This window comes from Elaeis guineensis, chromosome 6 (genome assembly GCF_000442705.2).
Source record: "Elaeis guineensis isolate ETL-2024a chromosome 6, EG11, whole genome shotgun sequence".
NCBI classification, from domain to species: Eukaryota; Viridiplantae; Streptophyta; class Magnoliopsida; order Arecales; family Arecaceae; genus Elaeis; species Elaeis guineensis.
Window position 1 is genome coordinate 89,170,567 of NC_025998.2, and position 17,234 is coordinate 89,187,800.

At 45.0% G+C, this 17,234-nt stretch overlaps 2 protein-coding genes across 2 annotated transcripts; one reads left to right on the forward strand and one right to left on the reverse strand.

The window, feature by feature from the left end:
• The first annotated feature begins 3,655 nt into the window (after positions 1 to 3,655).
• On the forward strand, positions 3,656 to 6,640 carry LOC105034986 (pentatricopeptide repeat-containing protein At5g03800). The gene has a single exon (XM_010910356.4). It carries the CDS (start codon positions 3,774 to 3,776, stop codon positions 6,471 to 6,473), a length of 2,700 nt encoding a protein of 899 aa, XP_010908658.1. The 5' UTR covers positions 3,656 to 3,773; the 3' UTR covers positions 6,474 to 6,640.
• Positions 6,641 to 7,430: 790 nt separating this feature from the next.
• On the reverse strand, positions 7,431 to 10,356 carry LOC105034985 (uncharacterized). The gene is given in 4 exon segments (XM_010910355.4): positions 7,431 to 10,103; positions 10,106 to 10,225; positions 10,228 to 10,251; positions 10,254 to 10,356. Coding segments are annotated over 4 exon segments (2,655 nt in total). The 5' UTR covers positions 10,342 to 10,356; the 3' UTR covers positions 7,431 to 7,680.
• Positions 10,357 to 17,234: the final 6,878 nt, after the last annotated feature.

The following is a 17,234-nucleotide window of genomic DNA, read 5'->3' on the forward strand; positions in this document are numbered from 1 at the left end:
CTCGTTGGACTCCATTTTTTGCCGCAAACCTCATTGTGGGATCAAATATGGACTGAATCTTGAGACATCAAATCTTAACAATCTCTACCTCGACTCGATATTCGATCTCCTCCAAACTCCGAGAGCTTCTGGATCTCCTCGCCCCCATGTCCTGGGGCAATCGCCTGCTGATCATGGATGGGCAAACATGAGAGTCGAGCCAGGCTGCTCGATCTCATCTTCGTCGTATGCTGTGCTCCTCCTGACCTGAGACCTTCTCGGGGCATCATCCTACGGCAATAGAAATTTTACCTTGCGACGTCGCTTCTTGTCCTCCCGAGTCTCCTGTCTTGTGCCTGATTCACCTCCTGGAGCTCCACCTCGCTCTGGGCTCCATCTGGCTCCTGAAGCTTCACCTCGCACTGGGCTCCCCGTCAGGTAATAATATCCTCTGCTCTCTTTCTTCTCCTCCAACACAATCCTATCACCGCGTAGCACCCTCAGGATTCTTCCACCAGCTATCATCCTGTAGCCTCTCGAATCCAGTCTGCTAAGTGAGATAAGATTCCGTCTGAAATCGGATATGTATCAGACCTCCCTTAATCTCCTCACTGCACCGTCATGTGTCCTCCAGTTGACCGTCCCAATGCCTCTGATCGCACAGCTCGATCCATCCGGCAAATATACAGTGCTCTCACTATTCTCCAAGGAGTCAAACTGCTCCTCTCTGCAACATATATGATAGGGGCATGTAGAATCTAATATCCACTGCTGGGAAGAAGTAGATACATCGTCAGATATCTCCAGGACATCTCCATCTGAATCGCTGCCGGCCGTCACTATAGTAGCCACCGTCTGATTTTTAAGTTGAGGGCAATCTCTGGCTAGATACCCCAACTTCTCACACCGGTAACACCTGATTTTGCTTAAGTCCCTCCTGGACTTGGACCGCCCTCGTTGTGATCTCCTATCGCTCCGTCTACCACCTCCTGCTCCTTCAGAAGCCACTAGAGCTGAGCTACCGCCATCTGAGCTCGAAGCTGGGTTCTCCCTCCTGAGAACCTCATTCTGGAGTATCGCCGCGGTAACCTCGTCTATCTTGATAGTGCTCTTTCCCACTAGAAGAGAAGTCACTAAGGACTCGTACGAAGGGGGAAGTGATGCCAGCAAAACCAGCACCCTGGTCTTCTCCTCAACATTCTCGCCAACTCTGAGAAGGTCGGTCTTCTGGAAGTGGCTGAGATGCTCCTGCACGTTCTGTCCCTCAGTCATCCGCAGTTGATAGAACTACCTCCAGAGGAAAAGAGTGTTGGTGAGAGACTTCGCCATGTACAACTCCTCGAGCTTCGACCACAGCACCGTCGGAGAAGTCTCGCTCAGCACATGGATCACCACCTCATCCGCCAGGTACATATGGATAGCACTCACCGCCTGCATCTGTAGCCATTTTTAATCCCACACCTCCATGATGGTCGGCTTCTCATCGCACAAGAGAGCATCGATCAACCCCTGTTGGATGAGCACGTCCTTCACCCTTGCCTGCCACAAGGAGAAATTGCTCTTATCATAGAACTTGTTGATCTCCATCTTGATTGTTCCTGTCTTCTCCATCTTCAGTCTTGCTCACCACCGCTGTAATCTACATCCTTATACCGCCTTGCTCTGATACCACTTGTTGGGTGGATGTCTGGCCAGGACACCACCTCCCAAGATCCTTTCAGTACCACGCGATGCAGCAGGAAGAAAGAAGAAACAAAACAATCAAAATACGTGGATTAGCCACAAAAGGGCTCGCTTCCACGGGGCATGCAAACTTCACTATGAAAAAGAAAATTTTATAAAAGGAGACCTCATCCTCAACCCTTGTACACCCAATTTTCTCTCTCTAGAAGTTTTCCTCTCAAAAGCTCTCTTTCTCTTGGAAGACCCCCTGAACCCCTGAAGTGATTAGCGTCCGCTGTCCAAGAGCCTTGCTCCTTCTCTCACAGCAGCCTCACGCCTCTCTCTCTCCTCTGGTTCCATACTGCTCCGTATGGTGTAAAAAATAGACCACTGATCCTCTCTGTTACCAATCAGCCCTATTTAAAGGGCTTAAAACTTGATTAGAGATGGATTAGGAGTCCTAAACAAAGCCAGATAACCCCCTGAACCGTCGGATCAAGACCGGGACGTCTCTGGGCCCTCTGATCGTGCTCCGGTCCATGGAATAGTATCGTAGACTGCGAGAAATGCATGGAAAATGCCCACGCGGTCCACAGGCCCACCCGTGGACCGCCCGGTCCACGGTAGACCGGAGAATAGGGCCCAGGCAGGGCGCCTGGGCCTGGGCCGGCCCGCGCACTGGGCCGCGCGCTTGGGTCGTGCGTCCCGCACGTTGGCCCCGCCTGGGCCGCGCGCCGCCGCCGCTCCGCCGGCGGTCCTCCGCTGCCTCGGATTTCATGCCGACATCAAAAGCTCGTATCTTCTCCGTCCGAGCTCCGTTTTGGGTGATCTTGATCTCGTTGGACTCTGTTTTTCATCGCGAACCTCGTTGTGGGCCTGTGAGATCAATGTGGACTAAATCTCGAGGCGTCAAATCCTAACAATATTACTAATATTAGTTTTCATGATTAAGTTCTAATAAAAGTCTAATTTACATCTAAATAAATATGGATATAACTAATATCCAACTTGTATTCATTTCTCTTCAAAATAAATATAAATATGCTCAATATCCAATTTGTATATGTATCTATTTAGAAGAAATATGGACAATAATTTTGGTTTCTATTTAATATCCATATCTATATTCATATTCATCAAAAAAATATATATACAAATATAGAGATGCCGATATTTGATGCATATTCGATTCATTTTCAACCTTAGTCAATGATCCATATGCGATAGTATAATACTCCTTGTACCAGAAGATATCAAGAGCATACATAGTTTACTATGATGCAGTATTTGAAAACCAGGCTAAGCTATAAGTAGATATGGGAACATACCATGGTATATACTACACTAAGCTATCAGTAGATATGAGAACATACCATAGTACATACTACATTGAGATGTATTTGGTATGTGCCCATACTATAGTATTTCAAACCTCCATCTGTTGGACCTAGCGTCTAGCTTCTCAATCTTCCAAGGTTGAAGCAAGGAGGATGACCAATCATTTAATGTGCCTCATGGCATTTGTAGCTAACACACACACACAATACATATATGGATTTAGATATGTACATGTGTATGTATATGTATATATGTATGTGCATATATATGTATGTTATATATAAGTTGAATAATGTATTTAATATTTCTTTTGAAAAATAAGTTAACAATTCAAAACCAATGATGAACCTTCTAAACTTTTGAGCATAATTTTCATTACAAAAGATATTAAGAAACCAACATTTATATATTTTGATGATCTTTGACTTAATAAACAATAGATACGGAAATAGATAGTTTTAATGGCATAACAGCATATTTCACTATAATTTTGATCATCAAAACTTGATATTTTACTATACTAGTGTCATTGATACTATTAATTTTTATAATAATTTGACGAATAGGATACAGATCATTACACTATATAAATTTTTAGTTGGCAGAATTTTTTTTTTAGTGCAGATTATTCTCAATAGTTCGAATTATTTATTTTAATGATCTAAAATTGCTAGCTCGTATGATGGCCATCTCTCCTGTCTCATCTGGTATCTGATATCCCAAATGATATGCATCCAATTTTCCATCCTAAAAATCTGAAAGCCCAGCTTCCCAAATGAGTCCGCTGAACATTCATGGCCACTGCCATCTCAAATCCCTTCATCCCCTTCACCGCACTGCCCCCCTTCGCCCGTAGAAAACGTCCTTTCCAACCCCGCCACTCTTCTCAGACTTCTTTCCCTCTCCACTCCACCTCTCTCTCTCCCTTCATTCAACCCAACAAAACCCCGAACCTCTCCTTATCCTCTCTCCCCCTTCTCCCGCCACCCCTCGGCAACACCCAAAACCCGGAACTCGATCTCTTCCACGATGACCGCCGCCTCCGCCACCTCCTCCGCCACCTCCTCCGCCTCGCCGCCGACTATCGCGACCTCGCCCTCGGGAAAGCCGTCCACGCCGTCGTCGTCAAGGTCGGAGACCGCGCCGATGACGACACGCCCCTCGCCAACGCCCTCATCTCCATGTACCTCAAGCTCGGCCGCCTCGCTGACGCCCGCAAGGCGTTCGAATGCTTGCCGTGCCCTGACGTCGCCTCTTTCACAGCCCTCGTCTCCGGCTACGCCAAATGCGGTTGCGAGGCGGAGGCGGTCGACCTGTTCTGCCGAATGCGGCTGTCGGGCATCGACCCAAATCAATTCAGCTTCGTCGCCATCTTGACTGATTGCATTCGTCAGGCGAATTCTCAATTGGGGGCTCAAGTTCACGCCTTGGCGGTCAAAACCTACCACTGTTCTTGCGTGCATGTCTCCAATGCTCTGGTTGGGATGTATGTGAAGTGTGGCCGTGTTGATGCTGCTGTCCAATTGTTTGGTGATATGCCCGAGAGAGATGTGTCATCGTGGAATACAGTTATTTTGGGCATGATCGAGGACTGTCGATATCATGAAGCATTCGAGCTGTTTCATGATATGCAAATCAATGGATATCATGGCGACCATTTCACTCTGTCAACCCTACTTAGTGCTTCTGCAGAGAGTTTCGCCTATGCTGAAGGGGAGGCTATCCATGCATACGCTCTTAAAACTGGGTTGGAGTTGGAGTTGAGCGTAGGCAATGCTCTCATAGGGCTCTACAGTAAGTTTGGTGGTGTAGAAGATGTGGTTGATGTGTTTCAGGGGATGCCGGTAAGGGATGTGATATCATGGACCGGAATGCTTAGCGGGTTTATGGAATTTGGTTTAGTGGAGTCGGCTGTGGAGGTCTTTGATCAAATGCCTGAGAGAAATTGCATCTCATATAGTGCTCTCTTAGCTGGGTTTTGCAAGAATGGTGAAGGTTATCAGGGGCTAAAATTGTTTCAGCAGATTTTGGAGGATAGAATGGAGATTTCAGATATCACTCTGACAAGTGCCATTAATGCTTGTGCGATGGTCTCAGATAGGAAGCAGAGTGAGCAGATTCATGCATTCATGGTTAAGGTCGGTTGCGAGTCGAATGATTGGATCGAAGCAGCTCTGATAGACATGTGCTCCAAATGTGGTAGAATGGAAGATGCTCAGAAGATGTTTGGAACTTCGGTTCATAATAGAACCTTTTCAATGTCCTGGACTTCTCTTATATGTGCCCATGCTAAAAATGGGCAGCCAGATGAGGCTATATCTCTTTTTCATGTGATGTTAAAGAGAGATGGCATGGTTCACATGGATGAATTCATGTTAGCCACAGTCCTTGGAGTCTGTGGAACCTTGGGATTTGGTGTCCTGGGAAAGCAAATCCATGGTTTTGTTGCTAAATCTGGGATGTCATCTGATCTTGCAGTAGAGAATGCAATCTTCAGCATGTATGCTAAGTGCGGCAACTTGGTGGATGCTATTACTTTCTTTGACCAAATGCCTAGACATGATGTAGTGTCATGGAATGCATTGATCACTGCTCATCTTCTTCACCGTCAAGGTGACAGTGCTTTGGATGTGTGGGCTAACATGGCGGACTTGGGTGTAAAGCCTGATTCCATCACCTTCTATTTGATCTTTTCAGCTTGCAAATATACTAGCTCAAACTCAGTCAGTACTTGTCAAAGACTGTTTTGCTCTATGGGAAGTGCCTATGACATCGAGCCAACTTCTGAGCACTATGCTGCCATGGTTGATGTCTTAGGTTTTTGGGGTAGCTTCAATGAAGCTAAAAGGTTAATAAAGAGCATGCCTTTCAAAGCTGATGCATCCATTTGGCGAGCTTTACTTGACAATTGTAGATTGCGCTCAAATCTGAGTCTGGGAAGACAGGCTGTGCAGCACCTCCTTGCTTTGGAACCACAAGATCCATCAACCTACATCCTTGTATCAAATCTTTACTCTGCTTCTGGGAGATGGCATTGCTCGGATAAGGTAAGGGATGAGATGCGGGGAAAGGGCTTTTGCAAGCATCCTGCACGAAGCTGGACCATTCATCAGAATGCAGTGCATTCATTCTTTGCAAGGGATAGATCACATCCACAGAACAAAGACATCTATAGTGGATTGGATATACTGATCCTGGAGTGTATGAAGGCTGGGTATCAACCAGATACAAGCTTTGTGCTACATGAGGTGGAAGAATACCAGAAGAAACACTTCCTCTTTTATCACAGCGCTAAACTAGCTGTCATGTATGGGATCCTAATGACTGGCCCTGGACAGCCCGTGCGAATTGTGAAAAACATTCGTCTGTGCGGTGATTGCCATGCATTCATGAATTACGTTTCTACTGTGACTGGGAGAGAGATTTCAGTGAGGGATGCGACTGGATTTCACAATTTTAAGAGGGGAAAATGCTCTTGTGGAGATTACTGGTGATCCAACCGCAGAGACAATTTGTTGCTCATAGTCCTTGTACCAATTGTAAACAAAAGAGTAGTGTATTATTGGTGATTATCTGATACAATTTTTTTAAAGAAATATTTGTTTTATGTTGTATCCTTTACTACGATAGAAATGATTAACCTTACTCCCTTCTGGCTTAATTGGCATCCCTAACTATCACTTATTTTTATTTATAGCATTTGTTGTGGTCGAAGACCTGATAATTGGTGAAGCAGCAGCATACCACGGCATATCAGATATATTTTCCATGCCGTTCTATTTCTGTGCTTTCTTTGTAATCATATTCTGTAAGCGTTCCTACTTTTTTTTTTTTTCATTTTTTTTTAGGTAAGTAAAAGGAGTTTATGCTCTCTGGTGAAAACAAGCGGAAGAATAAAATCGGACAGCCTCCAATGCACCATGTGCCATCCCTTGTGAGAACCAAAATGAGTTGCACCCAAATCTGCTAGCCAATCAACTTCTTGGTTAGCTTGCTGCTAGATGTGTGTAATCCACCGTTCCCTAAGATGCTGAGTAGTTGCTTGTATGTCTAGTAGACATGCATGCTCCTCATGTGATGAGGATGAAGGCTGCTGAATCCACCATACCGTAGGAGTCACGCGGCAGATGCATGACAAGACATTACTGCCGCTCGAAGGCCGCTGCAGGCCGACCAAAGCTCAGCCAAGTTTAAGCCTTTCAAATAATTATTATACTTCGGTAAGCGTTTATTATAAATTACAGTAGTAGTGGGCTTTAGGTGCATTTTTTTTAATTTTTTGATGGTAACAGAGGCTAAGGAATAGCCACCAGTCCTTTTTTGAAAAGAGAGTAAATGAGAAGGTTCACGGGTTCTGGCTTTAGGTGCATATTACTCTTAGTTATTTGCCCAGCTTTGAAGGTAACAATTTCCAAGTCTTGCTATTTCTGTTTTGATGGCAATCAATTCTGCAAACCTTTAAATAATTAATATGCTCCAGTAAGAGTTTATTAATATACTCTTAGTTACTTCCGTACATAGTAGGTAACAAAAGCAAAGGTTGAAATGGAAGAAGATGTCTCTGAATTATTCTACTTGAATCTTCAACCTTCTATGGCATCTAAGATTACCTTAACGGATAGCTGCTTCAGTGCATATGTCTATATTTTCAGAAAGATCATTGTAGGCAGGGATGGTTGCTTTGAGAATGGTCGGAGCTCGTCAGAGAAATCTAGCAAAGTAGGCCATAGGAACTGCCACAAGTAGGCCGACTGCATACCCATACAGCATTGCTTCCCATGAGATCCATCCCCCACCCTCATCATTGATATACTCTGAGATTGGTTCATCCGGTGATGGTGCACTGCATGGAACCTCAATCTGAAACCCACACAACCCGCTGTTATTAGCATAAATACGTGGATCAGCCATGGTGGACATCTGACCGCCGACCGGAATCCGACCCACAAGCTCATTGTTGCTGACATCCAATGTGGTCAGTTCATCAAGCTTCTCAAATGTTTGAGGTATGCTGCCATTAAGCTTATTATGCGATAAATCCAAGCTCTCCAGCTTCTCTAATCCACCGAAACTCGCTGGAATCTCCCCGCCGAGTTCATTGTAGGAAAGGTTGAGCAACTTCAAACCTTGGAGACTGCCTAAAGAATTTGGTATTTCACCAGACAGCGAGTTGCATGATAGGTCCAAGTATGAATAGATGCCAAGGCTGTTTCGTGCCAGACTCCTCAAGGAACCCTTCCAATTCACGATGACATCGTTGAGATCGAAGAAGAAGGTGAAGAGATTAGAGATTGTAAAGTATGTGCTAGGTGTGTTGATCATCCCATTTAGATTTCCCAGCTCTGTCGGGATTGTACCATCAAAGTTGTTGCCAGAGAGATCGAGGATGTGGAGTTTGCTGAGGTTGGATAAGGCCCGAGGGATGGACCCCTGCAAGTGATTGTTCCTCAGGTTCAGAACTCGAAATGGAATTCTGCTCAGCCACTCCGGCAGTTCGCCGGTGATATTGTTATCGGAGAGATCCAGCTCTTCGAGATTCTTCATGTGAACCAAGCTCTCAGGCAACAATCCTGAGAACTTGTTTCCTCCTAATGTAAGCTTTCTAATCTGTGGGCCAAAACCCACCGGTACCTCACCAAAGAAGCTGTTGAAGGAAAGATCTACATAGGCAAGATAGGTGTCTGGGCTGAACACTGGGAACCTATCTCCAGAGAAGTTGTTGTACGAGAGGTCCATCAGCAAGAGACGACCTATGTTGGTGATGGATTCGGGCAGTGGACCAGAAAAACTGTTACCACTCAGCAGAAGAATCATGATGGTAGACGCTTCGCCGATGTTCTTTGGCAGCTCCCCGCTTAGATTGTTTCTTGAAAGATCAACAACTGAAAGATTCTGGGACTCGAAAATTTGAGGTGGGAGCGGACCGGTGAGTCTGTTATCCGTTATGATGACGCTTCCAAGCACCAAATCAGCAAGCCATCGTGGGATGTCTCCCTCGAGCTGATTCTCGCTTAGATCTAAGAAATCGAGATCCTTCTGGACTGAAAGCCAGCTCGGCATCTCGCCGACGAGGCCGCAAGACCTCAGAGACAGTCGCGACAGATGACATTTAGGTGATATCCTCGCAGTGTTATTCCATGAGAGCTTGTTGTTCCCAAGAAACAGTCTCTTCAACCTCTTGAGATCGAACAACGAAGGCGGGATGACTCCTGAGAGAGAATTACCATCCAGCTGGAGGATCTCCAGGTTGGCCATCCTCGTGACCGACTCGGGGATCACCCCAGAGAATTCGTTGTCTCTCAGTGAAAGAGTGGAGAGTTTGAACAAAGTGCCGATCCCGTCGGGAATTACCGAAGAGAGGGAATTGTTCCCCAAGTCCAGGACTTGTAGCTCCCTCATTTGCAAGATGGACGCCGGGATCTCTCCGCCGAACTGATTCTGGCGAAGCGACAAGGTCTGCAACCTTGCTAGCTTGCCGATATCAGGAGGGATGTTCCCATGGAGGCAATTGTCCCCCAAGTCGAGCCTCTCGAGCTTTACAAGGCTGCCGATATTGCTGCTGAGAGTCCCAGTGAGATGGTTGCCGCTCAAGTCCAGGTAGTGGAGGTTCCTCAGGCCGAAGATTTGACGAGGAATGGAACCATTTAGCTTGTTGGTGCTCATGTCCAGATAACTGAGGCTGGCCAAATTTGCCAGCCCGTCTTGCGGGATCTCTCCGAGCAGTGAATTCTCCGAGACATCGAGGAAGGTCAGCGTGCTCATGGTGAAGAGAGGGGAGAGAGCCATGGAGGTTGCGGAGTATGTGAGGGGAACGAAAGCTGAAAGACTAAGCTCGGTCACAGGTCGCAAAGTTGATCGGTCATCGCAGGTCACTCCCTCCCACGTACAGCAGTCAGAGCCGGGATTCCATGAGTCGAAGCCGAAGAAAGGTATCTCCGAGGAGGAATTCTTTGCTGGCTTGCCAGTAAGCATGGATTTGAATAGGAGGAGAGCTTCTTTGTGATCCACGGGACAGGATAGAAAGGAGTGGTGCGAGAGAAGAGTGAGGAAGATGATCAAGGAATAGCCAAGTGCTCCTCCAGCACCAGCCATTGGTTCTTCCTTCTTTTTTTTTAAACTCTTTTTTCTTTTGAGCAAAGTTCTCTTTCTGTTGTTGTTGGGTTAATAATGGAGTTAGGAGTTTGAGGTACTGGTGGAGGGAGAGTTGGGATATATATTTTAGAGAGAAAAGGGAGGGAATGAAGAGCTCTGGATTCATTGAGTCAATGGTCATGGCAAAAGAAGGGCATTTGGATTGGGTTTTGGGTTCCTAGGTTTGACTACGTTATGAGTTACTTTGCTTGTAAGAGGGGACGGGACCATTTGTTGCTTTCCATCAAGGTCACAACTTTCAAATTTTGAGGCATTACTTTCCTTAGTGAGTGACAGCACCATGAAAAAATTATTGCATCTATGACCTTCGTGAATGGAAAGATCATGATGCAGTTGAAGAATTTGAACAAGTCTCCTGAGAAACCAGAGTGGCTGATAATGACATGCATATTTTTAAAATTTATAGGGAATTTGTTCTATTCTTTTCCTTAACTGGCAACCACCAAGAAAGAACACATGTAGAGGTCAATGCATAAATTATTTAGCAGACAAGCACCTTATGAATAGTTTATTGGAAACCTAGGAAATAAGATCTGCTTAATCTTACTTTTAAAATGAAGTACATAGAAATTTGTACTTTATTTCCGGCGATAATTTCTCTAAACAATTCTGAGAATCGGAAAGTAATGACGATGGACTTAGCTTCTACCATTCTACACGACACAATAAACAATAACTAAGAAAGGTTAATTGGTTGATCTACACCTAAATCTATAATTTTAGACTAGAGTCACTAATTATCTGTAAAAATTGGGTCCACAGATAGCCCTAGATCTAACTCATGGAGGCAGGGGCGGCTGAAGGACAAAGCCACCGAAGTCCTTGCCTTAGGCCCGCGCCCCCAGGAGGCCCCCCGCTCCCGAGTCCCGAGTCCCGCCTCCACCTCCACGCTCCACCCCGGCAAGGTCTCTCCGGTCCGGCAAGGCAAGACTCCACCATGGCTCCACGCCTCCACCCCCCCGCCTCCACGGCTCCATGCATCCACCCCACCTCCATGGGCCACGGCTCCAACCGCTCCATGCCTCCACCTCGCCCTGCCTCCACGTCTCCATGCATCCACCCCACGGTCCCCACCTCCACCGGCCATGGCTCCAGCCGCTCCACGGCTGACGGCTCCGGGCTTCTCCACCTCCACCACTCCACGCTCCACCCCTGCTACCTCCCCCTCATCCTCCTGGCTCCCTCCACGGCTCCGCCCCCAGGCAGCCCCGGTGCCCCGCTCGGCTCGCACGGTCGGCCACCGGCCAGTCACCAGTGGCGAGGAAGACGTCTCCGCGAGCGGCGCAACGGTGGACGGGAGTCACGAAACGGTAGATCTTTTTATTTTTTTTATTTTTCGGAGAGCCCCCGCCGCCCCCCCTCCCCCGCTCGGCACGTCGAGCCGTTGAAGATGATTTCTTTTCATTTTTCGAAAGCCGGAAGGCCCTTCCCTGCCCCCAAGTCCCCCCCCCGCTCGTCCTGTCGCTCCTGCGAGAAGATGAACGGCGTCAGGCCGCCGGCCACCGACGCCGCACATCAAACTCTTCCAAAGATGAAGGACCTAAGGCCCCTGCCCCTGGTCCTGGAACTGGAAGATCGGTTTCTTTTTTTTTTCATTTTTCGGAAGGCCCCTGCCCCAGGTGGCCAGATTCCCCTTTTCCACTCGGTCCGCGAGCGAGAAGATGAATGGCGCCGCTCATCGGAGGCCCTGAGCGGTCGCCGACGGTCGATCGGTCGGTCACAATTACCGGTGGGAAGGAGCAGTGGAAGACGAAAGGTCTGTGGCATCGGTCATTTTTTTTTTTTTTCAGAGACTAGAGACACGTGGTAGATCATAAAAGGTTATGTTCGCAGTAGCGTAGGAGAAAATGAAAAAAATAGTTTTTAGCTTTAGGCCTCCAAATGTGTTGAGCCGCCCCTGCTTGGAGGGGGAGGCATTCGTAGAGACAACTCACTGTTGTTTGTTAATTCTAATCGAAGCTGCATTGAGTTCTCTTTTTAGTCAAACATTTTGAATTAGTACAATCAAATCTAGATTTGGTTATAGGAACAAAACCCCTTTGCAAAACCTAAAGTAGATCTTTCGTGTATACCAGCTGTGTCTTACTCCTAAAGCTATCAGCTAGGGTAGACCAAGACACAAGGGTTATAATTAAAATGCCTCCCACAGGCAAGCCATTATAAGGTTTAAATTAACCGGGGCGAGCTAAGAAATCAATGTAGCAAGTGCTTGGAATTTACAATGAACTACAATAGAAAATGGTGGAGAAACACTCAAGCAGACTTTCGATTCAGCATTGCAAAAAATAGGCATGCACCCTACCATACATCTGCCATGAAATTGCAAGCGCAATCAACGGCAAAAGAACCATAGGTGCAGCACGGTCCTAAACCAAGACCCAAATTCCAATCAGGTAGGATATAATTCTTAGAGCAAATTACGCTAACCCCCTTGAGGTTTGGAAGACTTAACATATTTTCCACCCAACATTTCAAAAATATATGTTCTACTATTTAACTTTTATTATATATATACTACATGCCCTCTATTGTTACGGGGATTATCTGCTATTGGACCTAACTACTCTCCGCACCGTAGTCAAGTATGCATGGATAGCCTGGTTGGGCGACATTGCTTGGGACATCAAGAGGAAGCCCGAATGCCTAGGATTAATCAATAGCTTGATGTCGGTTTTTGCCTGATCTCCACCTCAGTCGACTACCGACCCTGAAGTTGATATCTGATCGGCAACATCTAGCGACTTGTGCAAACACCTCTATAGTGCGCTCTGGGAGAGCCTTACCTCAAGTCTTTGGCCTACTCAGTCGTACAAATGATCTTTGAGATTCCACAGTAACCTTTAGAATGTGGGCACAAACCTGCACCCGTGACTAATTGAGCCAGTGTACCGACATGATTAATAACCTGGATTATGGGGTAGTGGGTAAATCTCAATGGCCTAATAGAGCGTGGCCTCGTAGGCCATAACAATCTATCAGATTCCAGCATAACAACCTACAACACCCTCTCTATATAAAAAGAGATAAGAAGAAGACCTTGAGTTAAGGTCAAATCCCAGACCGAAAGGCCAACTCTCTAGTCTTAATCACTTTTTTTCTCTTTCGACTATTCCCTAAACCCCGATAGACTTAGGCATTAGAGGGCCCCCCATCAGACTGACTTCGGTGAGCAGACTTCCTTTGCAATCCCTCAACCATGGAGGGCGGCTCGCATCCACTAGCACACTCGATTGACTTTCAACCATGGTGCTACTGGGGTTTAGCGGTAATAGATTGGCGTGTCAGGTAGGGAAAGAATAGAGAGATCAAAAGAAGGAAATGGTGAGAATGAGCATGCAAAATGCTTCAGCAAACTCTAGTTGACGTTCTTCATGTCAGGAGGAACGACCGGCACCACAAGTTGAATTGAGATCTTCCCACCCGATCATGGTGGTGGATCAACAGCAGTTCGCCATGCTGCTATGATAGATGTAAACCCTAATGATTGCTGTCTAGAGCCTCATGGCGGTAACGCAACAGCAGCAGCTCGAGGAGTAAGATCCCTATGCTACTCTATCCTGACACAATCAACGATCTCATCAGCCTACTCAATAGTTTCATCACTTCGATCCTTCGATGTGATGAACTTCCTTTGGGCATTGAAGTTTGAAGTAGGAGAAGTGCTGTCGGTCCCCATCTGGATCGTCGGATGAGGATTTAACTTCAGATTATTCTCAACACCATAATGATTCCCATCGATCGGATGACTATGATTGGAAGCTACAGGAGCTTGATCGTTGACTTGCTAAGTTGCAGCAGGACCAGAAAGGCTAGACAAATGACCTAGGGTTCAACACTCTCCCTCCATTTTTTAGAAGAATCATGGAAGAATCGATCCCCCCTTAGTTTAAGATGCCATAATTAGAACCTTATGATGGATCCTAGAATCCACTTGACTACTCGAGAGCTATAAAGCTCTCATGATGATTCACGGGGTGATTGATGCGCTACTCTATCTTACTTTCTCGATGACTCTCAAGAAATTTGCTTGGATTTGGCACTCGGGTCTACAACCAGACACCATCTATTCCTTTTAACAACTAGAGAAGCAGTTCATGGCATACTTTAGCTGCTCTTCTCGATTCAATGGTGGAAAAGGGAGTCCTTGAAGGAGTACATGGCACACTTCAATGTTGCCACCTGGGAGATTCATAAGTTGAACGAAGCCATGGCCATGTCAACTATGAAGCGAGGACTGTGAAGGTCCAGGCTGACCTTTTTCTTAGATAAGAAGTTTTCAAAGATCTACTCCAAACTCCTCGCTTGAATGCTAAAATATGCTTGGATGGAGGATGGAGAGACTAATTGGTAGCAAGCTGAGAGAAGAAGGTCCCCTAAGAAGAAGTGAGCTTAGGAAGAGCCGAGCAGAACCCATATTGGGAAGGAAGCCCCTCGATGATGACTAAGCCTCAAGCCGAAGAGTCTGACCTATAAGATTGATAAGTTCGATAGATACACCCTTTTTTGACCTCCCACATATAAATCTTCATGGAGATTGAGAGGCAGAAATACCTTTAGAGGCCTTGATTGATGAAGGCTCCTCCAACAGCATGCACCACAAGAAATACTGTCGGTTCCATTGAGATCACAACCACAACAGGAAGGATTGCATCCAGTTAAAGAATGAGATAGAGGTCATGATAAGGCATAGCTATCTCAGAAAGTTTGTTCATGATCGTGAAGCTTGAGTAGCGATCGACTAGCTAGCTCAATCATAGGCCAACAAGGAACAAGCAACCAACCTATGGCTGGCATGATTTATGTGATCTCTGGAGGCACGAATCTAGGAGAGACAGAGAGCCTGGAGCACACCTCGAAGAGGAAATAAGGTGATAATGTTATTTCTTTTTTCGATGATGATGTTATTATCATTTCAATGACAATAGCAAACTATGATATAAAAAAGAATCTAATGGATTATGCAAGTTCAGCTAATGTGTTGTTGTATGATGCATTTGTTAGAATGACGGGTAGAAAGCATATATAGATTTCAAAACTTTTCAAAATCACAGCATAAGCGATACTAGGTTAAAACACTTTTAACCCACATGCATTAGATCATATCTAAAGACTACCCGAAGCCCGAGATCTATGACATACATAAAATAGATTTAAAAACATGTAGATCACATCCATATGCTCAATGAGATTAGATCTCATCACCTTTGCATGGATCGTAATTCACCTAGTCAATGATGTGGGAAAATTCAGTGCAGGGGTAAAATGGTAATTTTAAAACTTTTTCAAAATCATGATTTTACAGCAAAAAAATATTAATTAATCTAATTAATTAATATAAATTTATCCTACACTAGGATCTAAATATGATATATAGTATGCATGTATTTAAATTTGAAATTCGAATTTGAACAATAAACACTTTATTGTAATGTGTTCAGAAACAATATCGTTGTGCGGGTAGTAGATCGCCGCAATCTGATCACCGTCAGGAGAGTCTGATCATCGTGATACAGTCACACAGTATGTCTGGCCTCTGTGGATCATCCATACGAAGCTCCCGATCTGATCGACTCCTCACGAGTGCTAGCTCATTGTAGAGCCCTTTTGACGATCGATGCTGATCGAACTCCTTCGATCGATGTCTGTCGATTCTTCAGATACTCCAGATCATCAACAAACATTCTTGAGAGGATGTTAAAGATCTCTCTGAGATTTTATGGGCTCACGACACTCGTAGCTCACTTTCTCACTTCCCGAACCCTAGGCTAAAACTCTAGGGAACTCATCAGAAACCTTGCACCCACTTTTCTTTCTTTTCTTTTTTTTTCTCTTGGAAGGATATGGACTTCCTTCTCACGCACAAGACTTCTCACGCCCCAGAATTTTTTTTCAAAAATCTTCTTCTTGCATGCCCCACTCTTCTCCTCCTTTTATAACAACGTCAAACGTCTTATCCAAAAGAAAAGATAAAGATAAGTAATTGCACATTTGAATTCAAATCAAATTTTAAAATCAAATAGACACCAACTCATCCCTTATCCACTAAAGGTGTGAGGCATGGCTTAAATTATGCATGGAGTGATTTCATGAGAAACCTTTTCTCATGTAATAAATGGGGCGTAAAAAAAAAGGGATAAGGCACAAAGATTGATTGCCCATTCAAATTCAAACTTTATTTTGAATTTGAATGGCCAACCAATCATCCTTATCTATTCATATGGCACATTAAAGTGGGGAATGGAGAGGGCTTGGCATGAAGAAAAAATTCATGAGAAGTTCCTTCTCATGAATTCAAATGGGTGCAATGGAAGTGAGGTGGCGCATGGAGATTAGGTCAAGGTAGTTTAATTATTTAAACCAACCTAATTGAACCAAATAAGTTAGGTCCAATTAGACTAATTTAAATTCAACTTAATTAAGCTTAATTAGACTCAATAAAATTCTAATCAAATTAAAAATTGACTAAGCCCAACCCCTGATCAAATCAGGGACCAAACCATCTTGACGATTAGGTCAACTCTTAACCTAATTGGGTCAAACCCAACTGAATCCAATTCAATTGGACTTGATCCAAAAATAATTACTTAATCAAATTGAGTTAATTAGCGATCAAATCACTAATTAAACCTCTCATAAATACTGAGTCCAAATTCGATGGGCAATCGAACATTAGAATTCATCGATATTAACCCTGATTGAAAAGTCCCAACTAGTGGGACTCTTGATCCCGGTACCCATAATGTGTGGAACTCGTGATCAGAGAATCCTGATTCTCGATCATCGAGTCCCAAACATGTAATATTCTACATCAGCCATCAGATCAGATAGGAACCTCTAATGTGTGTGACCCCGCAGGTTCGAACCTAAGCTGGTAGCTCAGGAATTAATTTCTGTACTAATCGAAGTGACCATCTAGCAATGGTACCCGACGTTCGGATAGGTCGAAGAGTCGCAATCGTAACACTCAGAACCTACATGAATATGGTTACTGTATAATTCATCCTTTTGACCCCTGTGTTTGGGATGACTCAGGGTTAAACTGTCAACCCTGATCAGATCATCCGAATCATGCTCAACTCAAACAGTCCTGTGACTCCTCACAA